Raw genomic sequence first — 26,118 nt, 5'->3', positions numbered from 1 at the left:
GATATAAAATTTATGAAGCAAATATCGTATCAAACATTTATTTAATATGTTATTTTTTATTTTTAAAATGTATATTAGCTTAATCAATACAATCGGCACAATTTGATTTCAAAAAACCTCTATGAATGAGCTAAGCTAAAATTTAAAATATTTTTCCCACATACTTAATTACCAAGTCTAGTAGTTAAGTATTTGTAATAGTCAAGCTGTTATCTAGAAATGATTCTACGTGATTATTAATGAGCGATTAGAATTATTATTACAATAAAATAACAATAGCAAAATGTTTCTATATATAAAAACAATAACAATCGAAAATATTATCTACCAAATAATACTGTTATCGATTAGAATTTTATACTTATAGATATAAACTAAACAGATATCAAGCAACAAGCGAACAGTGTACATTTATATATATGCTGAGCGTAGAGCTTATCAGACCTAATAAGCGGAGAGTAAAAATATATATATAAGCTTATTCGAACTATTATGAATTATTTTAACTATATTCTATTAAATTAAATTTCAGTTGGCTAAAGTTTGTGCATGTGGCAGGTTCATATTAGAAGCTTTTTCCAAAAAAAAAAAAATACACATAATTTGAATTAACTTTGATAAATTTTTAAATTTAAAATGGGTGCACGTAAATCAAAAACCAGCTACGTTGTATCTAATCAAGATTTCACTTATGAAAGATCAACAGCGGCATCAGCACCAGCGACACAGCCTGCACCAATAGTACAACCTGCCGTCGAAGAAAATCGAACACCAGTTACAGCAACTACAGTGGAAACACGGCATATAGAGAATACAGAAGTGAAACTACCAGAAATCGATATGAGTGTAGTGCCCACTTGGTTGACCGAAGAATACTTCGTAGATATACTCAAAGAAAATGTACCTAATTTCGATAAAATTACCGATTTCAAAGTGAAGCCAGCATTGAGACCAGGTGAAAATTATGCCACCCTTATGCTGCGTGTAAATATTGAAGTAGCATTGACAGGTAAGAATTCTATAAAAATATGATGAAGCTATGAAATTTTATGAAGAATGTGTTGAAGAGAACATGATAATATCTTTATTGCTTTATATATTAAACTCTCTTTTTTTTCAGATAAAACTAGTAAAGCTATTTCGTATATGTTGAAAGTGCCTCACGATACCGAACAAATGAGACAAATGGCAGCATTAATGAATTTGTTCATACCAGAAAACGAAATGTATTTCGATATTGTTCCCGAACTTGAAGAAATGTATAAAGCAGTGGGCTTGGAAATATCATTTGGTGCTAAGGCTTATAAGTTTAAAAAACAACCAATTACCGATACTGTTTTACTCGAAGATTTAGGTCCGCTAGGCTACAAAAATCGTGATCGCTTGCTTGGATGCGATGTGGAGCACACTCAATGGGTTCTCAAGAAATTAGCACAATTTCACGCGGTTTCTGCCACACGCGTAGCTACTAGAGGACCATTTTCCAAAATAATTATGAAAGGATTTTTCGATGTCGCAAAACCAATATATGATGCTATGCTAAAATCATTTACAGATCAATTTTTATCTTCTATTAACTGTTATGAAAATGGAGAGTTTTATGCACCAATCATGGTAAGTGTATTCAAGAGGAGAGTTATTATAAAATAATATGTATGTATCATATAGATAAAACAAATAAAAAATTTTTCTTTCCCTAAAAATATTTAATTTTAAATATTAGAAACGAATTCATTAGCACGTACTTACATTTATTACGAAATTGATTATTAAATTATTAAAATATAATTTTTACTATTATTTCTAGAAATCATTCTTTGACGTAATGGCAGATAATTTCGACTGTTTACTCATACCAGACCCAGATGAATTTAATGTTATTAACCATGGAGATTGCTGGTCTAATAATATTCTATTTCAATATGCAAATGATGGCAAAATATTAGACACAAAATTTGTTGATCTACAAATACCTCGATATGGTTCACCTGCTCAAGACTTGAATTACTTTTTAATAACTTCCACTGCCCTTGATGTAAAATTGAGTCAATTTGATCATTTTCTACGCTATTATTATGATAATTTAATCGAACATCTAAAATTATTAAAATATCCCAAAAACATACCAACATTAAGTGAGCTACACGTACAAATGCTTAAATATGGCATTTGGGGAGTAAGTGCTGGAATGACAACATTATCTGCCGTCTTGTTAGATCCAACGGAAAAGGCCAGCTTTGATAATTTTATCTCAGATGGTGCCGAAGGTGTAGAATTTAAAAATTTGCTCTTCTCCAATCCCAGATATTGTCAACACATATCCAAATTGTTACCTTGGTTCTATAATCGTGGTTGTTTGGAACCATTGTAAGTAAAATTTATTTTGTTTACCGATTATTTTAAGTTCAACGACAGTTGAAATATTATACAAAAATTTAAAATTTTATTTTATTTTAGCACAAATAAACCACTCACTGCAATTCAAATATCAACGCCAGTAGAAATTTCACAAGTCACTGAGACCTCGGTTGAAGAATCCGCCCTGACGTCGGCGAATGACCAACAAGCAAAACCGAAGTACCCAGCATGGGTAACAGAAACGTATTTTATTGATATTTTAGAAAAAGAAATACCAAACTTCAAAAAAATAAGCAAATTTGAGATAAACCCAGCAACAAGTTCGGGAGACAATTACTCATCTATTATGCTTAGAATTGACATCGAAACCGAACTAACAGGTAAATCTTAAATAGGCAGAATTATTTTTATTTATTTACTTGTATGATTAAAATCCAGATGGTACTATTCAACCAAATTCATTTATGCTGAAAATACCTTTAGACACTGAAAAAGCTAGCGCTATGATGAAAGTTTTCAATACTTTCAACAAAGAAATGGCTATGTACGATATTGTGCCACAGCTTGAAAATATTTATAAAGAAGCTGGACACGATATAGTATTTGCACCCAAGAGTTACAAGTTCGTGAAGAATACAAATTGTGATCATTTACTTTTGGAAAATTTACGTACCCTTGGTTTTAAGAATGCGGACCGCATTGCTGGTTTAGATATGGAACATACCAAACGTGTGCTAGAAAAATTAGCAGAATTCCATGCTGCCTCCGCGATGTTGTATGAAAAAAATAATAACGCTTATCCAGAATATTTGACCAAGAGCTTAAAAAGCGAAGAAAATCGAGCATTTTTTGAAGGCATGGGTCAACAGTTCTTCGGCATTTTTTATAAACATTTAAGGACCTTTGAAAATAGCGAAGAATATGCAGAAAAAATTGTAAGTACAAACATACTTATGAGTATTTCTTTAATTGAGTATGAGTGTATAGATCACTCTGAATATAATTCACAAATTTCTTGCAGATTAGCAATGAAAAAACTTTATATGATAAATGTCAGGCAGCAGACAAAGGTGCTGAAAGCAGTATTAATGTCTTAAATCATGGAGATTGTTGGACTAATAATATAATGTATCAATACGATGATGCTGGAAAGATTAAAAATGTGTACTTTGTAGACTTTCAAATGAGTCGATATGGTACTCCCGCTCAGGATCTATACTACTTCATTTTTTCGTCACCAACTTATGATATTAAATTAGAACATTTCGATGGCTTTATTAGGCACTATCATGAACATTTGGTAAAAAATTTGAAACTTTTGAACTATCCACGTGAAATTCTAACTTTAAAGCAATTGCATATTGATCTTTTGAAATATGGAATTTATGGTAAGTCACATAATATATTGCGGCTGAAGAATATTTGTGTACTGTAATGTGTATATAATTTTAGGAGTAACTACTTCCACCAATGTTTTGACCGCAGTATTGCTGGAACCTACAGAGAACGCTAGCATTGAATCAATGCTAAGTGATAGTGAAGAAGGTGTTAGTTTCGTTGACTTGTTATATTCTAATCCTCGATATCGTAAACATGCTAGTGCTATATTTACTTGGTTAAATAGACGTGGTCAGTTAGAATTTGAGTAAGTTTAACTAATTGAACTAAAACTAATTTTGTTAACGTTGTTACCTTGTTACCTGCATGTATTTTTTTATTATTTTATTTATTGAAATTATTTATGAATATGTACGTTATAAAATATTTAATAAAAATGTTTGAATTTGTAAATATATCAATATTATTATGTATGTGTTATTTGTTGTTTTCCTTCTTCGATAAGTTAATTTTTTTTAAATAGTCAGTTATCTTTTGAGTATGATTTAATACATATTTCCTTATTTCTAATTATAATTATAATTTTATAATTGCGAAACACACGAATGAATAGCAATTTTAAAAATTTTTTCATATTGTATGTTTTTTTAGCATTTTTGATGCTATTAGCTGGCTGTTTGAAAGAAATTACTTAGTAGATATAATAAATTCAATTTAGTAAGGCAACCCAAATGCAGTTGTTTCTTTTTGATAAATAACCTGATTAATTAAGTAAGTGATGTTAGAATTTTCTTGAACTGTTAAACGTGACAAACAGTCAATTGTTATATAATTATTAAAAATAATGAAGAAAAAAAATTTATTGCAGAATAAAAAAGTTATCATTTTCAAATTAAAAACTAATGGGCAGAAAATGTATAACTTTTGACCCTTTCTAATTATATTTCGATTACCTAATATATCTTGTTTACTCCAAAAAATGATCTTATCTGAACTTTAAATTTTGTTTTTATATACCACATTACTATATGGAAAAATTATTTACATCGGCTCAATAGTAGCATACCTACATACTAAAAAATTCTGGTAGAAAAAAAATACAATTTTGCACTTTTTTGGAAATAAAACCATTCATGTGTTCACAATTTCCTCAAACTGATTCAGAGAATTTCAAAATTATTGGAACTCTTACAAGTTAGGTGATTTTAAGTCTCATAGAAATCATGAAAACTCAAAGTAATCGCCCAAGGTAGTGCGGTGTACTATATGGATATAAACCAAAACCCTAAACCGAAAATCAAAATTTCTAATCATAAAATTTTAAAAATCCAGGTTGAGTCTGTATAACGACCTAAATTTTTTACAACCACGAATCAACTTTACTATTAAGTGTGTGCAATGCTTGAACTAAACTAAGAAGATAATATCTCTAATCATTGCTAGATATAATAAGTATTATTATGTGTAATAATTTAAGTAAACCCCAAGTAAATCTGTTGTTTTTAAACTCAAATATATATATATAGTTTCTCATAACTAAAACTAAAATTTAAATTAAAGTTGCGAACTAGACAGATCAAAGCAATTACTTTTGTTTGCTTGTATGAAAGTTTTTAAAAATTTTAACATTGCTTCTAAAATATATACCTATAAGTATATAGGGTATAATTAAAAGTTTATGTAATAAGAACACAATCAAATAGATATGACGTTGAAGCGTGTCAATTACGAATTTAAATATTTTTTCAAATCATTCTGATATAAAATTTATGAAGCAAATATCGTATCAAACATTTATTTAATATGTTATTTTTTATTTTTAAAATGTATATTAGCTTAATCAATACAATCGGCACAATTTGATTTCAAAAAACCTCTATGAATGAGCTAAGCTAAAATTTAAAATATTTTTCCCACATACTTAATTACCAAGTCTAGTAGTTAAGTATTTGTAATAGTCAAGCTGTTATCTAGAAATGATTCTACGTGATTATTAATGAGCGATTAGAATTATTATTACAATAAAATAACAATAGCAAAATGTTTCTATATATAAAAACAATAACAATCGAAAATATTATCTACCAAATAATACTGTTATCGATTAGAATTTTATACTTATAGATATAAACTAAACAGATATCAAGCAACAAGCGAACAGTGTACATTTATATATATGCTGAGCGTAGAGCTTATCAGACTGAACAAGCGGAGAGTAATAATATATGTATAAGCTTATTCGCACTATTATGAAATATTTTAACTATATTCTATTAAATTAAATTTCAGTTGGCTAAAGTTTGTGCATGTGGCAGGTTCATATTAGAAGCTTTTTCCAAAAAAAAAAAAATACACATAATTTGAATTAACTTTGATAAATTTTTAAATTTAAAATGGGTGCACGTAAATCAAAAACCAGCTACGTTGTATCTAATCAAGATTTCACTTATGAAAGATCAACAGCGGCATCAGCACCAGCGACACAGCCTGCACCAATAGTACAACCTGCCGTCGAAGAAAATCGAACACCAGTTACAGCAACTACAGTGGAAACACGGCATATAGAGAATACAGAAGTGAAACTACCAGAAATCGATATGAGTGTAGTGCCCACTTGGTTGACCGAAGAATACTTCGTAGATATACTCAAAGAAAATGTACCTAATTTCGATAAAATTACCGATTTCAAAGTGAAGCCAGCATTGAGACCAGGTGAAAATTATGCCACCCTTATGCTGCGTGTAAATATTGAAGTAGCATTGACAGGTAAGAATTCTATAAAAATATGATGAAGCTATGAAATTTTATGAAGAATGTGTTGAAGAGAACATGATAATATCTTTATTGCTTTATATATTAAACTCTCTTTTTTTTCAGATAAAACTAGTAAAGCTATTTCGTATATGTTGAAAGTGCCTCACGATACCGAACAAATGAGACAAATGGCAGCATTAATGAATTTGTTCATACCAGAAAACGAAATGTATTTCGATATTGTTCCCGAACTTGAAGAAATGTATAAAGCAGTGGGCTTGGAAATATCATTTGGTGCTAAGGCTTATAAGTTTAAAAAACAACCAATTACCGATACTGTTTTACTCGAAGATTTAGGTCCGCTAGGCTACAAAAATCGTGATCGCTTGCTTGGATGCGATGTGGAGCACACTCAATGGGTTCTCAAGAAATTAGCACAATTTCACGCGGTTTCTGCCACACGCGTAGCTACTAAAGGACCATTTTCCAAAATAATTATGAAAGGATTTTTCGATGTCGCAAAACCAATATATGATGCTATGCTAAAATCATTTACAGATCAATTTTTATCTTCTATTAACTGTTATGAAAATGGAGAGTTTTATGCACCAATCATGGTAAGTGTATTCAAGAGGAGAGTTATTATAAAATAATATGTATGTATCATATAGATAAAACAAATAAAAAATTTTTCTTTCCCTAAAAATATTTAATTTTAAATATTAGAAACGAATTCATTAGCACGTACTTACATTTATTACGAAATTGATTATTAAATTATTAAAATATAATTTTTACTATTATTTCTAGAAATCATTCTTTGACGTAATGGCAGATAATTTCGACTGTTTACTCATACCAGACCCAGATGAATTTAATGTTATTAACCATGGAGATTGCTGGTCTAATAATATTCTATTTCAATATGCAAATGATGGCAAAATATTAGACACAAAATTTGTTGATCTACAAATACCTCGATATGGTTCACCTGCTCAAGACTTGAATTACTTTTTAATAACTTCCACTGCCCTTGATGTAAAATTGAGTCAATTTGATCATTTTCTACGCTATTATTATGATAATTTAATCGAACATCTAAAATTATTAAAATATCCCAAAAACATACCAACATTAAGTGAGCTACACGTACAAATGCTTAAATATGGCATTTGGGGAGTAAGTGCTGGAATGACAACATTATCTGCCGTCTTGTTAGATCCAACGGAAAAGGCCAGCTTTGATAATTTTATCTCAGATGGTGCCGAAGGTGTAGAATTTAAAAATTTGCTCTTCTCCAATCCCAGATATTGTCAACACATATCCAAATTGTTACCTTGGTTCTATAATCGTGGTTGTTTGGAACCATTGTAAGTAAAATTTATTTTGTTTACCGATTATTTTAAGTTCAACGACAGTTGAAATATTATACAAAAATTTAAAATTTTATTTTATTTTAGCACAAATAAACCACTCACTGCAATTCAAATATCAACGCCAGTAGAAATTTCACAAGTCACTGAGACCTCGGTTGAAGAATCCGCCCTGACGTCGGCGAATGACCAACAAGCAAAACCGAACTACCCAGCATGGGTAACAGAAACGTATTTTATTGATATTTTAGAAAAAGAAATACCAAACTTCAAAAAAATAAGCAAATTTGAGATAAACCCAGCAACAAGTTCGGGAGACAATTACTCATCTATTATGCTTAGAATTGACATCGAAACCGAACTAACAGGTAAATCTTAAATAGGCAGAATTATTTTTATTTATTTACTTGTATGATTAAAATCCAGATGGTACTATTCAACCAAATTCATTTATGCTGAAAATACCTTTAGACACTGAAAAAGCTAGCGCTATGATGAAAGTTTTCAATACTTTCAACAAAGAAATGGCTATGTACGATATTGTGCCACAGCTTGAAAATATTTATAAAGAAGCTGGACACGATATAGTATTTGCACCCAAGAGTTACAAGTTCGTGAAGAATACAAATTGTGATCATTTACTTTTGGAAAATTTACGTACCCTTGGTTTTAAGAATGCGGACCGCATTGCTGGTTTAGATATGGAACATACCAAACGTGTGCTAGAAAAATTAGCAGAATTCCATGCTGCCTCCGCGATGTTGTATGAAAAAAATAATAACGCTTATCCAGAATATTTGACCAAGAGCTTAAAAAGCGAAGAAAATCGAGCATTTTTTGAAGGCATGGGTCAACAGTTCTTCGGCATTTTTTATAAACATTTAAGGACCTTTGAAAATAGCGAAGAATATGCAGAAAAAATTGTAAGTACAAACATACTTATGAGTATTTCTTTAATTGAGTATGAGTGTATAGATCACTCTGAATATAATTCACAAATTTCTTGCAGATTAGCAATGAAAAAACTTTATATGATAAATGTCAGGCAGCAGACAAAGGTGCTGAAAGCAGTATTAATGTCTTAAATCATGGAGATTGTTGGACTAATAATATAATGTATCAATACGATGATGCTGGAAAGATTAAAAATGTGTACTTTGTAGACTTTCAAATGAGTCGATATGGTACTCCCGCTCAGGATCTATACTACTTCATTTTTTCGTCACCAACTTATGATATTAAATTAGAACATTTCGATGGCTTTATTAGGCACTATCATGAACATTTGGTAAAAAATTTGAAACTTTTGAACTATCCACGTGAAATTCTAACTTTAAAGCAATTGCATATTGATCTTTTGAAATATGGAATTTATGGTAAGTCACATAATATATTGCGGCTGAAGAATATTTGTGTACTGTAATGTGTATATAATTTTAGGAGTAACTACTTCCACCAATGTTTTGACCGCAATATTGCTGGATCCTACAGAGAACGCTAGCATTGAATCAATGCTAAGTGATAGTGAAGAAGGTGTTAGTTTCGTTGACTTGTTATATTCTAATCCTCGATATCGTAAACATGCTAGTGCTATATTTACTTGGTTAAATAGACGTGGTCAGTTAGAATTTGAGTAAGTTTAACTAATTGAACTAAAACTAATTTTGTTGACGTTGTTATCTTGTTACCTGAATGTATTTTTTTTATTATTTTATTTATTGAAATTATTTATGAATATGTACGTTTTAAAATATTTAATAAAAATATTTGAATTTGTAAATATATCAATATTATTATATATGTGTTATTTGTTGTTTTCGTCCTTCGATAAGTTAATTTTTTTAAACAGTCAATTATGAGTACGATTCAATACACATTTTCTTAGTTTTAATTGAACTCCATTTTTAATATCACAATACCCCAGCAAAACATGCTCCATTTTCCTAATCTAATCTTCTAAGCTAGCTAAGAAAAATATAAATATATTAACCGAAATTACATATTCAATTTTATAATTGATCAAGAATGGCTTAATATTAAAAAGACGTCATTGCAATTCATTATTAACGTGGTTTTATAGGCTGAGGATTTTTTTATTTAGGATTGTATCAAATTTTAAGTTAACTCCAATTTGAAGGGAAGTTCGAAGTTTTATACTTTTTTGTTACATATGTTAGTGCCTCCAACTAAGAAATGGTTAATACAATATTAATAGACTAAATTATTTTGCTGTAAATCTTTCTTTCTTTGTTACACTCATAATAAAGTATAAGGTAACTAAATCATTAGATAAATAAAATTTAATTTTAAATGTTGATAACCTCCATCTCTCATGTCAATATAATTATTTCTAATAGTTATAGCTGATAACTAAAGTATTCTTATAACGATAGAATTTCAGCCTTTTGTATCGCCGTCATATTTTTTGTTATTCTTCATTGCGGTGATTCAGTAATAAAGATATTTGATCCTTTTCTATAAGAAAAAATTTGGTATTTAGACGTCTAGTCTTATTTTATTTTTTGTCATTTTTTGGTGCTATTATTTAGCACATTGGCTTTTATTTATTTGAATGTAAGTAATAGGGATTTTCACGTACTCAAATGATTTAAATACTTTAGTAAATTATGTAGGCTTTTCGAAATTCACTGAATTCTGATTATTTAGTATTTGTAAGTTTCAGCACTTTTGTTACAATTTAACTAAAAGCAGTTGAGCAGTTCTTGTAAGCAGTTGATTTAAAAACCTTATGATTAGCATGGAAAGTTTGTGGAACTGTCATTAAACTTAATAAAATTCAGTTACAAGAAGATTGTTATTTTTTTTATAATTTTAACGTAATAGTCTCTTCTTAAGTAATATCAATGAAACAATTATACTTTTAAGTCAACGAAACTGCTGGATCACTTAACTACTTAGCCTTCTAACCACTTTCTGAATTAGATACGTTAATTGAATATATTTCTGTCCACATATTTGTCATTTTCTATTTTCATTTTATTCACTAAATAAGTATCATTTATTGAACTTGTAGTACCGAAATTGAGCAAAGTGTTAAACAAAAAATTACTCCACCACATCCAAATGCAGATATCAACCTTTCTAGTGAAACAACGAACGCAGCTACTTCTAGATCTGCCAAAAAAGTCAATACTGATGCTGAGTTCGAGGTGCATTTTATAGAAATTCTAAAACAAAATATTGACAATTTCGATAAAATTATAACATTCAAAACCGAGGCCGCTACTAAAGCTGGAGACAACTACGCATCGACAATATTACGAGTTATAATAATAATACAACTAACAGGTTGGTGTAATGACCGCATTTACAAAATTATTTGTATATAAGTTAGTCTTATAATCACTTATATTCCCTATCAAAGCAGATTTGGTATCTGACTATGCAATTTTAAGGAGTCGCATGCATGTATTATTTAAATACTATGCTATATACTACTTATTAAGTTTAAAAATTCGTATTGATATAAATAACAAGCAATATACTCGTATATTGCAAAATCTTTTAAGTGTATATATTTTTTTTAATAGATGGCACCAATCAAAATCTTTCGTATATGCTTAAAATGCCTGTTCAAAGTGAACTTTTCGATGAGTCGGAATTTAATATTTTCACTAAAGAAATCATTATGTATGAAGAATATTTACCACATTTTGTACAATTTTATGAGAAAGCTGGACAGAAGCTTAATTTAGCACCAAAATACTATAAATTCAAAGAAGATATTGGCTGCGATTCTATTATATTAGAAGATCTACGTATTCGAGACTTCAAAATTGCAAATCGTATGGAAGGACTTGATATAGAACACACGGAAAGTGTACTGCGTAAATTAGCTCAATTCCATGCAGCTTCTGTGAAGCATGTAGAAGTACATGGACTGTACCCAACATCATTTCAAGAGAGCTTCTACAATGAACAAACACGTGAAATGCTTCAGGACATGTCTAACCAAACGAAACCCATCATATTGGAATTTGCAAGTGCATACAATAATAGTGAAGAATATATAGAGAAGCTGGTCAGTATTTGTAGATCACTTTTATCACACTTATACATAATTTAACTTAAGCACTTGATTCCAGTTCTATTTTTTAATTTCTATAAATAATAGTTTTTACCGCACAATCACTATTTTTTTGTGAACCAATACAAATATGAATATAGGTATTATGTAGAAATATACTTATATCATGTAGTATATGTGTTCATAAATTCATTTCCACACTTCTATCTAATATTTCAATAAGATATCTTCGATTTAGTTTTTTTATGTTGATTTAGCTATAGAATATAGTAAGGTTCATCTTGAAGAATTCAATGTTTTGAACCATGGTGATTGCTGGATAAATAACATTATGTTTCAATATGATGAAGAGAATCGCCTAATGGAAACTTATTTAATTGACTTTCAAATACCCAAATATGGTCCACCTGCTTATGATTTATATACGTTTATACTTTCTGCAACGCAATTAAATTTAAAAGTGGAGCAATTTGATTACTTTATTAGTTATTATTACTCACACTTGAGCGAAAACTTAAGACTATTGACATACAATGGTAAAATTCCTACTTTGAAAGAGCTGCACATTAGTTTACTAAAGTACGGGTTTATGGGTAAGTATATATCTGTTACAGGATTGTGTAAGAATAGTTTAAAATACTTAATATATTTTTGATTATTTTGCGATAGCTGTTGTAACTTTATTTGATATGACCTCTGTATGCTTAATGGATAAGCATGAACACACCGGATTTGACATCTTTATGGCTAATACTCCGGATGGAATCGAATTTCGCAGAAAGCTTTATGGAAATCCAAGATTTAAAGAAAATGCTGAATTGATTTTACATTTTCTTAATTATAGAGGCTTATTAGATATTTAGAGATTAGAAAACTAAAAAAGTGTCTGTTGTACATCACATGACAATAATATTATAATTAAGTTTTAAGCCAATGTTTCAATGTTTTGATATAGAATGAATAAAATATATAATTTCCTCCGAAGTACTACTCGTAAACAAAATCAATTACACTATACATATCTACCAGCTGGCATGCTATTCACCTAATAAACACTCATTTAAATACAGGTATATACTATCTTCTTTACATCCTGGATGAAAAAAGATATCCATAATTTTTCCCATTAATATCGGTGAATTCAGGATACCCACAATCACTAAACCAAAAATCCTGAGTGTCATTCTCGACAACATGTTGACCTTTTCTGCACATGCTTTAGCTATATGCGGATAGTTGAAATGTGCACTCGCAGGTTGATTTTGGGGTAAAGAAAAGAAAGTAGGACATACAAAGCAATAGTACATCCAATGCGGGCTATGCGGCTCGAGTATGGACCCCATAATTCTGCAAAACGCAATGAACTAACATCCAATGTTGCGAAAACACGGTATTGCGGATTGCAACCGACTATCATCGTATGTCGCATGTTGACCATCTTCGAGCGGAATCCAAAATGGTTCTTGTAACAGGGCATAATCAACTGCTGTCCAAGCAATACCTTATTGTGTGCCAAACAGCTGGACATTCTAATACCACCATGTTCAATAGAGCCCTCCTTTCTAGATGCATTCGTCGATCTATTTCTCTTTACCACACAAATATCGACACTTATTGCAATGGAACTAACAGCAGTGAGATCGAATACAAACGTAGACCTATAATGGTTCACACAGATTCAGTATCCTCTTCGAAATCTAGGTTGACTCTCAAAAAGGCTCTCAATAAGCCTCCGCCTAAAAATTCCCAGGAAGAACGATGCCTCCCCCGTGCAGCAAGAACTGTCTTAGCTCAATTGATTTAGTCCTCCGACAGACGACTATCAAATCATTATCGTATTCTTTATTTTTCAACATATTTTTAAGTAACTCCAATCGATTTTTTTTATTGAAGGCATAATACATACTTATGTTGAAATATTTTGAAATAAAGAAGAAGTATCTATCTATATATCATGAACAAGTCTATTCCTAATGAGTGTCTAAACTGCAACTCTATTAATCACGACGTCGTCCACTTTATATCTTGCTCCCCCTTACATGCAAACCTTCGTCCAATTGACCTTTGGATCTACCTTCTTAAAATGGAAAGGTTTTTTGCCTGGGCCCAGGTTAACCTCAATTGAAACTCTCAACCACCCTATATCCACTCTTCCTTTTTTATTTTCCCTCCCCAACCAGCACCCATCCACATCCCAACCCACGTATGCGTCTTGTAAAAGAAAAGTTTCAATTTCATGTCAAAATATAATAAAACTCCAATAATTCTCATTAATAATTTTCATATCGCTATAAACTTTCAGAAGTAATAATAGTTGTTCTTTATATTTTATTAACTACCAATTACTTAACAATATAAACACAATTTTTTTTATAATTTTTATGTAAATATTTACTACATATCATATCTTTAATACTTGCAAATTCATTCATTCCAATACTCCCCGATTTAGTAGCCATGGCATTATTATTTCTATATTTTTACGATAGCTCTCCTGTGAATACATTTTTCGTTTCAACGCAATACCCTCTTCTGTGATGCTCATTAAGTTTTCTAAATTAGCATCCTTATTTGGTTCAAATAAGCAAGCTGCTAAAGTGCCTATAGATGTGATAAATGCTAAAACAAAAATTTGAATCTAGTTTATAATTATTATTTAAAATTATTAATATTAAACACACCCCATATGCCGTATTTGTGAATATCTATATGTAACTCTCGAAGAGTTGGTATTTTCTTTGAATAATTCAGCAGTTTTAGGTTCTCAGAAAGATGATCGTGATAGTATCTGATAAAATAATCAAATTTTCGAATTTTAATGTCATAATTTGGTGATGACATAAGGAAATATAGTAAATCTTGTGCAGGAGTGCCATATTTCGGAATCTGATAATCTACAAAACACGTGTCATTTATGTTGCCGTCTTCATCGTGCTGGAACATAATATTATTAGCCCAACTATCACCATGATTAAGAACATTGAAATCTTCCGGTACATAGTTGGCTAAGGCAAAATATTTTGTTACCAAACTATGTTGTAAATCTTGCTGCAAATCAAACATATTGTATATTAACTATTTAAATTCGTTAATAAGAGTCTATTATAATCATACCACTTGTTTGATAAAAGCTTCATGACCATCATAACACTGAATATTTGCAAGAAAACTTCTGCACATACCACCTGTCATCTGTTCTATAAATTCACGATAATCGCTTTTAAATATGCCCGTCATTACTGGTTCAGGAAACATTCCTTTGGTGGCCACCCGCACTGCGGAGGCTGCATGAAATTGTGCAAGTTTCTTTAGAACATTTTCAGTATGCGCCAAATCTAAACCCAACAAGCGATTAACGTTTTTAAAGCCCTGTTGGCATAAGTCGTCCAAAAGAACATAATCGATTTTAATAGGCAAGTTGTACGCCCGAGTACCAAACTTCACTTGCAAACCAATATCTGTATACAATTTTTCAAATTCTGGCAAAATATTTTTATACATTTCACTTTCTACACGAAATTCCACATTGCCCATTTGTTGTTTAATCAACTCAGAGTTAAGTAGTGTTTTCATGATAAAAGATTTGTTGACAGTTTTATCATCTATTTTCCATTTTGAATACAATTTAATTAATTATTAAGTTACGGTGTAAGATATATGCTAACTTGCCTTCCAATACAACCTCAATTGAAATACGAAGTATTATTGTGGCATAGTTTTCACCCGGCGGAACTGCCGAAGCAACTTTAAAACTACCTATATCTTTATAGCCTGGTATTGTGTTTTTTAATAAATCCACAAACAATTCTGGTTTAATCCACTCAGGTACAGTTGAAACTACGGCATCGTCTCTACTTTCTGTATTAACGTCAACGTTCTTTGAAGAAGACATTGCAATTTTGGTTTTGCCAATGACGGAACTATATTACCATTAGCACGGTCAAATTTATACTGAAATGGAGAATACACTTGTTGCATGCTCATTATACAAACTTCCATAGAAACACAATAGAGAGAGAAAGCACAAAACTGCGAAAGAGAACAAGAGAACAAGGAGTGAAATTGAGTATATGAATGTGAGTGACTACGTGAGTAAGTCACATAAAAAGGTTTTCAAACAATTTGTGTAAGTTTCATAAAAGAATTCTATCACCACAGAAAAGCTGATCTTATCAATATGCTAATATACGTAGTAATTACCAAATAAAACTAGATTAGCATATGTAGCAATGGAATATCTAAATCAAAAATGATAAGGATAATAATAATCAATTACAGTACTACTTTTGGTTTTTCAATTTCAACGAAGTGTGCTTTTTTATGCCTTTATACAACCAGTGTGGAGAGAAAAGTAAGTTCATCAAGGCATTGAATACCCTCTACAATATACATATTCTTATTAGAGCGCCAAGACGATGTATTTTTTAGGTTTGTTTTTTATCTAACAGTTTTCTTGATTATTATGTTACTGAATTTGATTTGGAATAAATAAAATTCGAAATCGTATAATTATGTTCTTTATTTAACAAACTCTTTTAAACTTAATAAGCAACAAAATAAGCTGACAAGGCATCAAACAAACCAACCAGCTAATTGAGATCACAACGGCATGGTTCACTGACGGTTCGCTTACGGAGGAAGGTGCCGGAACGATTGTGTGGATTAAGACACAGTATTCTCCGGTCTCCCATAAAAATTGTGGAGCACCAGAACAAAAAGAATTACTGAAATAATGTAACAGAATTAATGCAATCCAAATCACTTATTGATACATATATCAATAGGAAATACCAGGATCGTATGGACTTATCAAAAGAAAAGTCTAGACCCATCACAAGAAATTTAACACGACACTGTAAATTAAAATACCATTTTACGAGACTGGGCATATATATGGATATAAACTGTTGATTCTGCTAAGAGAACTAAAAATCAGCCACACAAGTGCTGTTAGAATGCCCTGCGCGAATGCATATACAGAATAGACTGCAAGAAATGCATACCCTTACGGAAGAAGCAATAAAACTTAGTAAAGTAGGTTCTATACTACTTTTTATTGACGCAACAGGGTTAGGAGACTTACTCTAAGCCCAGAAGGCGGCACAGTAGACCCGACGGTCGCAGTTCCACGCCCCATTTAAGTAATAATCATAATAACTATAATCGATAACTTAATTACGAAATGCATCGTTTGTCAGTTAATTTAAGCATATATTCATATATATAAGCATATATATAAATAAAATAATTTGGCTCTACCATACACACAAATACAAAATATCCATTAATAATAATTTTTATATATATAAATTTGAATTTATTCTATAAAGAATGAATTGTAAAATTTAATTAAAAAAATTATTACACAGTAATCGCTTTTTAATAATATTTTTTACGTAAATATTTTTTAGTACTAGTATATCGTTATAAAACTATAATAATTTCGCAAGAATGAGAATGATATTCTTAGTATGTAGGTCGACAGAATTTTATTTATCGAAAACATTTTCTTATGTATTAATAAAATTTCAATCAATCTTAAACTTGTAATAACGTTAATGCAAAAAAAAAAAGTTCATAATTGTTCATAACGCACAATATTCTTATCTTGTGATTTTCTAAGCCATATCGGTGAAACTCACTTAGTAGATATGTGTTATCAACAATGATGATTCATATTTTATTAAATATATAATATTTTAATATTGGTATTGATTCAAAGAATTGCGAAAGACAAGTAAAAAAAGTACAGGATGTAACACCACCAAATTTTACCTTTTTGTTAAACGTCCACATTACTGATATCATCATAAAATATTTCGTGAAAAAAAAAACAATAGTGTGATGATTACTTCTAGTGATTATTGGGATAAAATCAACTTCAACTTATATTTATTCATCCTTTGGTGTACTAACTTAAATGCAGAGCAATATATATATAAATCCAAAAAAAATCATTAAAGCAAACTATATACGCGTACATTTTATGCCTCTATGCTCAAATCCTCTTTGTACAATAGATTAGTACACCTAATTTGGAGCACTCATTACAAATATATTACAACAATAAATAATATTGCCAATGTAGAAATATTTTTATAGGGAACTTTAACAGTATAGTGCTTTGATAGATTCCTGTTCACACTGAAATTAAAGGAGTCCGGAGAAAACTCGCAAGGACTAAATCAGCCATACAATTCTGTTAACAAGGGCCTTATTATGGAAGAAGATGGTCCACAACATAGTCTGATTAGTCTGATTAGCAACAGTAGTTGCCGTTGCGTAACTTCAGGTGAAAGACAGACTAAAATCGCTTCATACTTATTCATAGAATATATAACTGGTCGTCATGACCTGCATTATCATCCTAATAAAAAGAATCTAAGTTAACAGAATATCGAATCTGTTTAGAAGCGGATGTCATTCTCTATGACTGTCTGTTCTGATATTCTATATCCTTAAAGAAATCTATTTTTTTAGATAGTATGCATACCATTTACCCGTTAAATAATCTACAAGCAGCAGGAGCCTTAGCCGGGATTTCTCGTCATACTTGTAATACTGAAGTATATTCTGCCATTTTTTTCGGTACTTATTTAATTTTTCATAAAGAACTTAACCAAACTGATTCCATTATAAGAGCTTCTGTCTATATAATCGTATGATTTATTCTCATCAATTTGTAATTTAAAAATGACCTAGATAGCTAAAATATTTAGAAGTCATCAATATTTATAAAAGAATACGAAATTTTGACGTTGGCTATTGAGTTTGCTGTGACTATTGACAATATAAATTTTAATGTCATAGTCTCATAGTATACATAAATGTAGTGAAGCGTTGTGTAAAGTAATATCTTCGCTTTTCCTAGTCCTTTCATGTGTAGTAAATGTCTAACTTATTGGTTTACTCTATTCATGACATGACTTATTTCAGTTTTATTTAATGTATTAATTAAATTTATTTTATATTTATTTTTATATTTGATTATATTAATTATTTTATTTATATATTTATGTTATATTAATAAATCAAATTGTCATAAAATATTAATTATTCAAACTGATTTCGGTTTATATATAAAGACATTCTCTTTTAATAAGTCCGCTACTGTACACTCCACCACATGAGTGTGCAATGCTTAGATATTTAGAAGCCGACAGCTGATATGGAAGACTCTCGCAACAGCTCAGTATCGCCAAAATCGTCATTATAGTGAGCAAAATTTGTTGTGTGTTTATACAACAAGAACAAAAAAAAATTTCCCTAAATATTTAGTTAACAAATTTCGTAAACAACAGTTGACTTCTCTTAGTCATTATTCGGTTGTTGATCGAAATTGAGTGTTTCAAAGGCTACACTAGAAATGTCGGCAAAAGAAGAAAATAAGCCAAACGGCGACACTTCAGTAAACTCTAAAGTTCCAGCTTGGGTTAAAGCTGAACTTTTTGAAGACTTTCTGAAGCAAACCATTCCTGATTTTAAAGGAATAAAAAATTTCAAAGCCTATCCAGCTTTAGCTGCTGGTGAAAATTATGCAACTGTGGTGCTAAGAATTGAAATAGAAATGGAGTTGGCAGGTATTTCCATGAAATATATTTACTTAATTAAACATCAAGATATAGGGATATGTATACATTTTAGATGAGAAAACTAAAACTGCTTCATATATAATGAAAGTACGTCATGCCAATCTATTGTTCAAAGATGCGCCTGTACAGGAACACAATATATTTGATATAGAAGCTGATATGTATTTAAATATTGTGCCGCAATTTGAAAGAATGTACAACGAGGCAGGCGTACAAATCAAATTTGGTGCCCAGTGTTATAAGCTCAATACTAAAGAAGACTATGTACTTCTGGAAGATCTGAGGCCGCGCGACTTTAAGAATGCAAATCGTTTAGAAGGTCTGGACTTAGAACATACCAAAGCCACTCTCAAAAAGTTGGCACAATGGCATGCTGCTTCAGCTGTGTATGTGGAGACGATAGGAAAATATGATGACAAATATCTTGTAGGACATTTTAGGCCAGACTTTAAAGGTATGATGAAACAAGTTACTGATGGTATGGCGAAATCATTTTTAACATGTATGAAAACATATGCTGGTCACGAGGAGTATGAAGATAGTGTGGTAAGTGGTAAGGTAAAATTTGAAATTTAGACTTCAGAACTAAGTGATGTAAATTTTCTAGTTAAAAGTCGCACCTAAGATGGTAGATGAACTTTTCAAGTTTAGCAAAATTGATGCAAGTGAGTTTAATGTACTCAACCATGGAGATTGCTGGTCAAATAATATTATGTCTCAATGGGATGCTTTTGGTAAAATCAAAGAAACATATTTGGTAGATTATCAAATACCAAAATATGGCACACCAGCACAAGATTTACTTTACTTTCTGTTATCGTCAACGAAATTAGAATTGAAATTAAGTCAATTTGAATATTTTATAAAATACTATTACGATAATTTGATTGAAAATTTGAAATTACTTAAATATAACAAACCCTTGCCACAACTCAAGGAAATACATGCAATATTGTATAAATATGGACTATGGGGTACGTAAATCACATATAACTTGTATTATTTATTAACAATATAAATTAAATTTCAGGTTACACCACAGCGACTGGTGTTATGGCAGCAGTATTGCTGGATCCTAACGACAATGCGGATCTGGAAATGTTTGTCAGTGAGTCAAATACGGCTGCAGACTTCAAAATGTTAATGTTTTCAAATGGACGCTATCGCAAGCATATAGAAGCTATTTTACCATGGTTAAAGAACCGAGGTGCTTTAGAGTATTGATTTGCAGCTACAATAACTGAAATGACAACTGAAGTATTTTGTATATTAAGAATTATTTCCACAATACAAATGCTTTTCAATAAAATTGTTTAAAGTTCGTCAATTTTTTGATAAAATTTGATTTAATTTTTATCAATGTCGCAACGTGTAAAATATACTTTTGATAAGAAATAAAAATAGCTGAAAATACATATAAATCATAATTGTCTAATAAAAGCATTTCCAATAATTAAATTAATTATGTAAAACAAAAAGCTATGAATTGTACAAGTACAAAATTTATAAACTTCTATATAAATCTAATTAGGCCTACTATTTCATTGTATCGTCATAAAAAACTCAAAGGGCTTGAAACTATATACTTTAAAATGTATTTTAAAGGGAGGTCGGTCCTGCATTACGAATTTTACACAGCAAAAAAACTTTGACTCAATGTCGTCAAATGCAAAGAAAGCTGAATGACATGAAGTGCAGAAAATGGTTCAGTTTATTTCCTCATGCTTTATTGATAATAGATATACCTATTTTTCACTTATACTCTTATATTTAATGAATGTATTATATATCCATATATTTATATATATATATCTTTATATAAATGTACATGCATATTTAATGAGTTTAACAATTACAATTAATAATGTAATTATATTGTTTGTAAAATGTACAGAAAAGTTAAAAAAAAGCTGTTAGAGAGAAATGATTTAGTCGCATTTCAACTCTCAAATACAATAGTTCATCAGCGTGAGTTTGTAAAAGATATAATTGCAACATGGAAAAAATAACAAATAAATGTGCAAATACACCAAAATGGTTGTGTAAAGAATTGTTTATGGATATTTTGAAACGAAAATTTAGTTGTGATGAAATTCAAAATCTAAAAGTGTCTCCAGCATTATCACCAGGTGAAAACTATGCAGCTGTGATGCTACGCGTGGAAATTGAAATGAGTGGGTTAAAGTAATATATATACTATATACATGTTCATATAACTACTTATCTCAGTAAACTATTTTAATATTTTCGTACAATTTTGAAATTCAAAGATCTCACAAACACAAGCAAATACGTGACTTTCATGTTGAAAGTGCCACATGATAAAGAAATGCTGAATACACTAGTAAAGGAACATAAACTTTTCGTTGTAGAAAATGTAGTATATTTCGATCTCTTACCACAATTTGAAGAATTATATCGGAAGTGTGGTGTTACTGTGAAATTTGGACCACAAGCTTATAAACTTGAAACAAATGAAAACTATGTCTTACTTGAAGATTTGTGTCAATATGGCTTTAAAAATGTCAAACGTCAAGATGGTCTTGATATGCAGCATACCAAATCTGTACTTAGTAAATTGGCTCAATTTCATGCTGCCTCGGCTGTGTACGTGGAAACTAAGGGATTATTTTCACCCATGTTTACAGTTGGAGTTTTTACAGAAACCGTACGTGCTGAGGCTAAGACATTACACAATGGTTTTGTCAATTCATTTTTGAAAATTTTGAAACAATATTTGGGAAATGAATACTACTGGGCAGACTTGGTTGGGATTCATATATGTATTTAAATAATATATAAAAATAATAATAATCTGCGTTTCAGGAAAAATTTGTACCTCAACAATTTGATCTACATTACCAAATAACAAAAATTGACTCAAATGATTTTAATGTTTTGAATCATGGAGATTGCTGGATTAATAATTTTATGTTCCAATATAATGCCGAAAAAAGTATACAAGAAACCTATTTTGTAGATTTTCAAATACCGAAATATGGTTCCCCAGCACAGGATTTATTGACGTTAATACTATCTTCTGTCAACTACAGCTTAAAAATTCAGCATTTTGATTATTTTATAAAATATTATCATGAAAACTTGGTTCAGAACTTAAACTTATTAGGTTATTCAAAAACAATCCCAACTTTAAGGGACATACATATTGCGCTTTTTAAATATGGTTTATGGGGTAAGTAATTCTACTAAAATTAAACTAAATTTTTGACGACATTATAATTTTCATATGACAGTTATTTACATTACATAGTTTAAATAGTGTGATTTTTCCTTCGACCATGATAGCATATATGTGTAGAGTTTAATTATCCTTTAACCATAGTTCAAATTAGACCATGATAAAATATAATGTTGTAATAAAAACATGGAACAAAAACCTCATAATAAAAAAATTTTAACTACATTGGTTTCTGTAAATACTGTTCTCTATTATTTTGTAGTTATTTATGATCACCAAATTGTCCGCATATCACAGACACAATTTTTAATGTTTCTGTATTGTCACATCCTTTACGCGCCAGCTTCGGATGTCATTACTAATGGTATTATGTTTAGATTTCCAAAAATCTAAACTATATGGACAAGTCTATCTGGTCCACTCTTTATCTCTTTTATCCGTAGTACTTGTCCCACAGCATTGTCCTCTGGTCTTTTTATTACTTGGTGTTACCAACTAAATTAGATTTCTTGCAACTTAGTTACGATTGGGGTGAAAGAAGTTGGTTTTTAATTGAAATTCGCCATAATTGACACTTTGTTGATCCAACGCAGCATACGCATTTCTATCACTCTAGGTTACTAATCTTTTTTCGCGATGAGACTTATATCATCGCTGATCTGATCACTTTTTTTTAAACTTTTGCATTTTAACGGCTATATCTTATCTTGTCGTACAAAATATCAGCCTTTCAGATTTGTCATTTATAATTACTCTGTTTTGAACTTTTCTATTCGAATGTACCATCTTAGCTAACAGCACAGGTATTTGAAACTCTCCACTACTTCGCGGGTACAATTTTCATTGTCCATTTGTTGGTGTTTCTGGACATCATTATATTAACTAAAACGTTACTTAGTTGCTTTTGTTTAATTTCCACCCAATCGTACGCCATTAAATCCAAAGGTGTCTTTTAGCTGATACAGCTTTTCTTTGTATGGCCACAGCGTGCGCAAGTAGAAAACATCGACAGTTTCTACTGAATATTTTTCTTCTACCACTAGATTTCTCTATGGATTTTAAGTACGTTTATTGAAAACCCAAATTTAGTTTTGACTTACACAACCGACACATTGTCCCAGTCTGTTGATCAAATAAAGTTAAGGGAAAACACCATCACACAACCATTTTAAGTATCGCCGGAAACAACTTTTGAGAAAAGTTTACAACTGTACTCTTTACATTAATCCCATTTTATCATATATTGTTCAATATTTCGAACGTACGCCAGAAATAGGCTAATATCAAATACTCTAATGAGAACTGTAATTACTGATTACATTTGGGATAACCATCATATTTTCATCTAAAATATGACTAATTCAAATACATAAGTTATTTAATCTGTAAAAGTTTATATTTCTAAATTATTGAAATAGATTTTAAAATCTCTTCATTTTTTTATTTTTGAAAATAGAGTGACTTTTCTTTGTTAAATTTGATTTAAATTAAAAGAAAAATCATATTATATGCAGTGTATTGTACTCATTAAATAAACTTCATTTTGCAGGTTTCAGCACAGTTACTGGTGTCATGGCTTCTGTCTTGGTGGAACCTTGCGAAAATGCTACATATGAGAATTTTCATAGCGATACGGCAGAAGGGCGTGACTTTAGAAATAAATTATTTTCAAATGTAAGATATCGAGAACATGTTAAAATATTATTACCGTGGCTTTACAATCGTGGAGTTATATCATCGTAAAATAATATTTTTTATATAGTATATTATATAGTATAGTAGCAGTGCGAATACATTAAATTGTTTCTAATATTTTTAAAATAAAATAAACAAAACAAAATATAATGTAATAATAATATGTACGAGTACTTCGCAGATAATTGAAATATAGTAATGTTATATTTTATAATAAACTTAATTTAAAAAAAAAGCTAAATAAAGTTGTATAGTTATATATTATATAAAGTTGTATAATGCTTATTTAATCGTTATCCAGATGCCATCTTAAATAATAAAGATCCGCTGGTTGAACGTGTGCAGTGTTTGGCCTCCTGACTGAATCATACATAATATCCAGATAAATTAATAAAATTCGAAATCGAGAAAGCCAGAAACGTTTTCTTTGAATAAAATCCTGATTAGCGTAGAAAATAATATAAAACTAGTAATATGTGATTTTATGTATGGTTCACACATAAGCTTTAGAAATATGATGGTACCGTCATTTTCTAACGAATTTTCGTAGTGATCTCGTAATAATTGAAGAAGAGATTTTGCCAATAAACTGTAAATTGCTGACCAAGAAGTAAGATATCATATTCAGTACGATCAGCTAGATATCGACTGGAGAAGTTATTAATACGATCAAGATAGGAAAGAGTATTAAAATAAGTATAATCTTTTGAAATATGATGGTACCATCATTTTCCAACGAATTTTCGTAGTTAATTCCTGACAAATTTGTAAGATATCATATTTACTAAGATCGGCTAGATATCGATTGGAGAACTTATTCATACGACCAAGATAGAAAGCGTAATAAAAAAAGTGTAAGCTTTTGATAAATGATGGTACCGTCATTTTGTAACAAATTTTCGTAGTGACTTTGTAATAATTAAAGAAGAGATTGTGGCGATAAGCCGTAAATTGCTGACCAACAAGTAAGATATCATATTTACTAAGTTCGGCTAGATATCGACTGGAGAACTTTTTCATATGACCAATATAGGAAAGCGTAATCGAATGTAAAGAAATTGATTTCATTGCTAATTTTGTATTATCTGTAATCGCCTTTTGTCACATAAAATTTATATGGAAATTGGAAACAAATAAATTTATTATATATAACCGTCAACTTCCAGTAGTGGATAGACAGTTGATGAAGATCAAATGCCTTTATTTATATTATAAGTGCAAAGTTGTTAATGTATTATTTTTTCGCCTAAATTTATTTTTAGCACAAATATTAATTTCTATTCCTACATATAAAACAGAAAAGTAGGGGTCTCTGTGATCAAAACATATCAACGATTTTTGAACTTAATTAGAATATAATTTTTGCAATTATATTAATTTTTGTTTTGTTTGAAAGTTTCTTTGACAGAGTTACTACTGACGCTACATTGTAACGATAAGATAAAAACAAAATTATTTGAAAAAGCCAAATTTGGTAATCTTTATGGATTGGACAGCCTAACATGTTATTTCTAATTGATTCTCTCATTCTCATTCTCTGTTTCTCTCAAACGCAAATATTTTTTAAAAGCTTTCTGTCAAACTATGTATATCAACAAAATTAATAACCTGTTGCTCTACTCTTTACCCAGTACATTGTCGTTCTTTTAGGTTTTTATTTGTTTTAATTATGTATTTTGTTGTTGTTTAAGTTTTTGGTAAACATATATAAAACGCACCGAAAATCATTCACTATGCCGAAGTGATTAACTCAGTTGCTGA

General features: G+C 30.2%; 7 protein-coding genes across 8 annotated transcripts in view; 5 read left to right on the top strand and 2 right to left on the bottom strand.

Moving 5' to 3' along the window:
* Positions 1–636: 636 nt before the first annotated feature.
* On the top strand, positions 637–4,058 carry LOC119675592. The gene is made up of 7 exons (XM_038086799.1): positions 637–1,009; positions 1,121–1,614; positions 1,808–2,367; positions 2,458–2,738; positions 2,797–3,293; positions 3,380–3,746; positions 3,811–4,058. The coding sequence occupies exons 1-7, from the start codon at positions 637–639 to the stop codon at positions 4,005–4,007; spliced, it is 2,769 nt and encodes a 922-aa protein (XP_037942727.1). The 3' UTR covers positions 4,008–4,058.
* Positions 4,059–6,089: 2,031 nt separating this feature from the next.
* On the top strand, positions 6,090–11,173 carry LOC119675591. The gene is made up of 8 exons (XM_038086798.1): positions 6,090–6,462; positions 6,574–7,067; positions 7,261–7,820; positions 7,911–8,191; positions 8,250–8,746; positions 8,833–9,199; positions 9,264–9,456; positions 10,858–11,173. The coding sequence occupies exons 1-8, from the start codon at positions 6,090–6,092 to the stop codon at positions 11,171–11,173; spliced, it is 3,081 nt and encodes a 1,026-aa protein (XP_037942726.1).
* Positions 11,174–11,384: 211 nt separating this feature from the next.
* LOC119675590 lies at positions 11,385–12,793 on the top strand. The gene is made up of 3 exons (XM_038086797.1): positions 11,385–11,905; positions 12,129–12,464; positions 12,541–12,793. Exons 1-3 carry the CDS (start codon positions 11,401–11,403, stop codon positions 12,732–12,734), a joined length of 1,035 nt encoding a protein of 344 aa, XP_037942725.1. The 5' UTR covers positions 11,385–11,400; the 3' UTR covers positions 12,735–12,793.
* Positions 12,794–14,219: 1,426 nt separating this feature from the next.
* Positions 14,220–15,766, bottom strand: LOC119675589. The gene is made up of 4 exons (XM_038086796.1): positions 15,541–15,766; positions 14,986–15,473; positions 14,553–14,919; positions 14,220–14,490 (listed from the first exon to the last, which is right to left on the bottom strand). Exons 1-4 carry the CDS (start codon positions 15,761–15,763, stop codon positions 14,300–14,302), a joined length of 1,269 nt encoding a protein of 422 aa, XP_037942724.1. The 5' UTR covers positions 15,764–15,766; the 3' UTR covers positions 14,220–14,299.
* A 3,438-nt stretch (positions 15,767–19,204) lies between these two features.
* Positions 19,205–20,766, top strand: LOC119681945. The gene is made up of 4 exons (XM_038095258.1): positions 19,205–19,451; positions 19,516–20,009; positions 20,071–20,437; positions 20,494–20,766. Exons 1-4 carry the CDS (start codon positions 19,238–19,240, stop codon positions 20,685–20,687), a joined length of 1,269 nt encoding a protein of 422 aa, XP_037951186.1. The 5' UTR covers positions 19,205–19,237; the 3' UTR covers positions 20,688–20,766.
* A 627-nt stretch (positions 20,767–21,393) lies between these two features.
* LOC119678241 lies at positions 21,394–24,445 on the top strand. Of its 2 annotated transcripts, none has more exons than XM_038089963.1 (4): positions 21,394–21,637; positions 21,836–22,230; positions 22,290–22,656; positions 24,212–24,445. In XM_038089963.1, exons 1-4 carry the CDS (start codon positions 21,460–21,462, stop codon positions 24,403–24,405), a joined length of 1,134 nt encoding a protein of 377 aa, XP_037945891.1. In that variant the 5' UTR covers positions 21,394–21,459; the 3' UTR covers positions 24,406–24,445. The 2 variants fall into 2 exon arrangements, with proteins under 2 accessions (XP_037945891.1, XP_037945890.1); XM_038089962.1 differs by having other exon boundaries at positions 21,734–22,230.
* A 1,285-nt stretch (positions 24,446–25,730) lies between these two features.
* LOC119675588 overlaps positions 25,731–26,118 on the bottom strand; it is an 8,754-nt gene continuing 8,366 nt past the window's right edge. Inside the window, exon 9 of the mRNA XM_038086795.1 lies at positions 25,731–25,779. Coding sequence (XP_037942723.1) covers positions 25,731–25,779 — 49 coding nt within the window. The remainder of the gene's footprint in view (positions 25,780–26,118) is intronic.

The sequence above is a fragment of the Teleopsis dalmanni genome, chromosome 2 (assembly GCF_002237135.1).
Source record: "Teleopsis dalmanni isolate 2A chromosome 2, ASM223713v2, whole genome shotgun sequence".
Classification (NCBI taxonomy): domain Eukaryota; kingdom Metazoa; phylum Arthropoda; class Insecta; order Diptera; family Diopsidae; genus Teleopsis; species Teleopsis dalmanni.
Note: the sequence above shows the minus strand (reverse complement) of the source record. Positions and strands in the feature narration are given on the sequence as shown.

Coding starts and splice junctions, on each gene's coding strand:
- LOC119675591 (XM_038086798.1), top strand. CDS start 6,090: ATGGGTGCACGTAAATCAAAAACCAGCTACGTTGTATCTAATCAAGAT. Junction 6,463..6,573: donor TATTGAAGTAGCATTGACAG/GTAAGAATTCTA, acceptor CTTTTTTTTCAG/ATAAAACTAGTAAAGCTATT. Junction 7,821..7,910: donor CGTGGTTGTTTGGAACCATT/GTAAGTAAAATT, acceptor ATTTTATTTTAG/CACAAATAAACCACTCACTG.
- LOC119675590 (XM_038086797.1), top strand. CDS start 11,401: ATGCTTAAAATGCCTGTTCAAAGTGAACTTTTCGATGAGTCGGAATTT. Junction 11,906..12,128: donor TTTATCACACTTATACATAA/TTTAACTTAAGC, acceptor ATGTTGATTTAG/CTATAGAATATAGTAAGGTT. Junction 12,465..12,540: donor ACTAAAGTACGGGTTTATGG/GTAAGTATATAT, acceptor ATTTTGCGATAG/CTGTTGTAACTTTATTTGAT.
- LOC119675592 (XM_038086799.1), top strand. CDS start 637: ATGGGTGCACGTAAATCAAAAACCAGCTACGTTGTATCTAATCAAGAT. Junction 2,739..2,796: donor CATCGAAACCGAACTAACAG/GTAAATCTTAAA, acceptor ATTAAAATCCAG/ATGGTACTATTCAACCAAAT. Junction 3,747..3,810: donor TTTGAAATATGGAATTTATG/GTAAGTCACATA, acceptor ATATAATTTTAG/GAGTAACTACTTCCACCAAT.
- LOC119675589 (XM_038086796.1), bottom strand. CDS start 15,763: ATGTCTTCTTCAAAGAACGTTGACGTTAATACAGAAAGTAGAGACGAT. Junction 14,920..14,985: donor AAGCTTTTATCAAACAAGTG/GTATGATTATAA, acceptor TTTGATTTGCAG/CAAGATTTACAACATAGTTT. Junction 14,491..14,552: donor TCACAAATACGGCATATGGG/GTGTGTTTAATA, acceptor TTTTTGTTTTAG/CATTTATCACATCTATAGGC.
- LOC119678241 (XM_038089962.1), top strand. CDS start 21,460: ATGGAAAAAATAACAAATAAATGTGCAAATACACCAAAATGGTTGTGT. Junction 22,231..22,289: donor AATACTACTGGGCAGACTTG/GTTGGGATTCAT, acceptor TCTGCGTTTCAG/GAAAAATTTGTACCTCAACA. Junction 22,657..24,211: donor TTTTAAATATGGTTTATGGG/GTAAGTAATTCT, acceptor TTCATTTTGCAG/GTTTCAGCACAGTTACTGGT.
- LOC119681945 (XM_038095258.1), top strand. CDS start 19,238: ATGTCGGCAAAAGAAGAAAATAAGCCAAACGGCGACACTTCAGTAAAC. Junction 19,452..19,515: donor AATAGAAATGGAGTTGGCAG/GTATTTCCATGA, acceptor TATACATTTTAG/ATGAGAAAACTAAAACTGCT. Junction 20,438..20,493: donor GTATAAATATGGACTATGGG/GTACGTAAATCA, acceptor ATTAAATTTCAG/GTTACACCACAGCGACTGGT.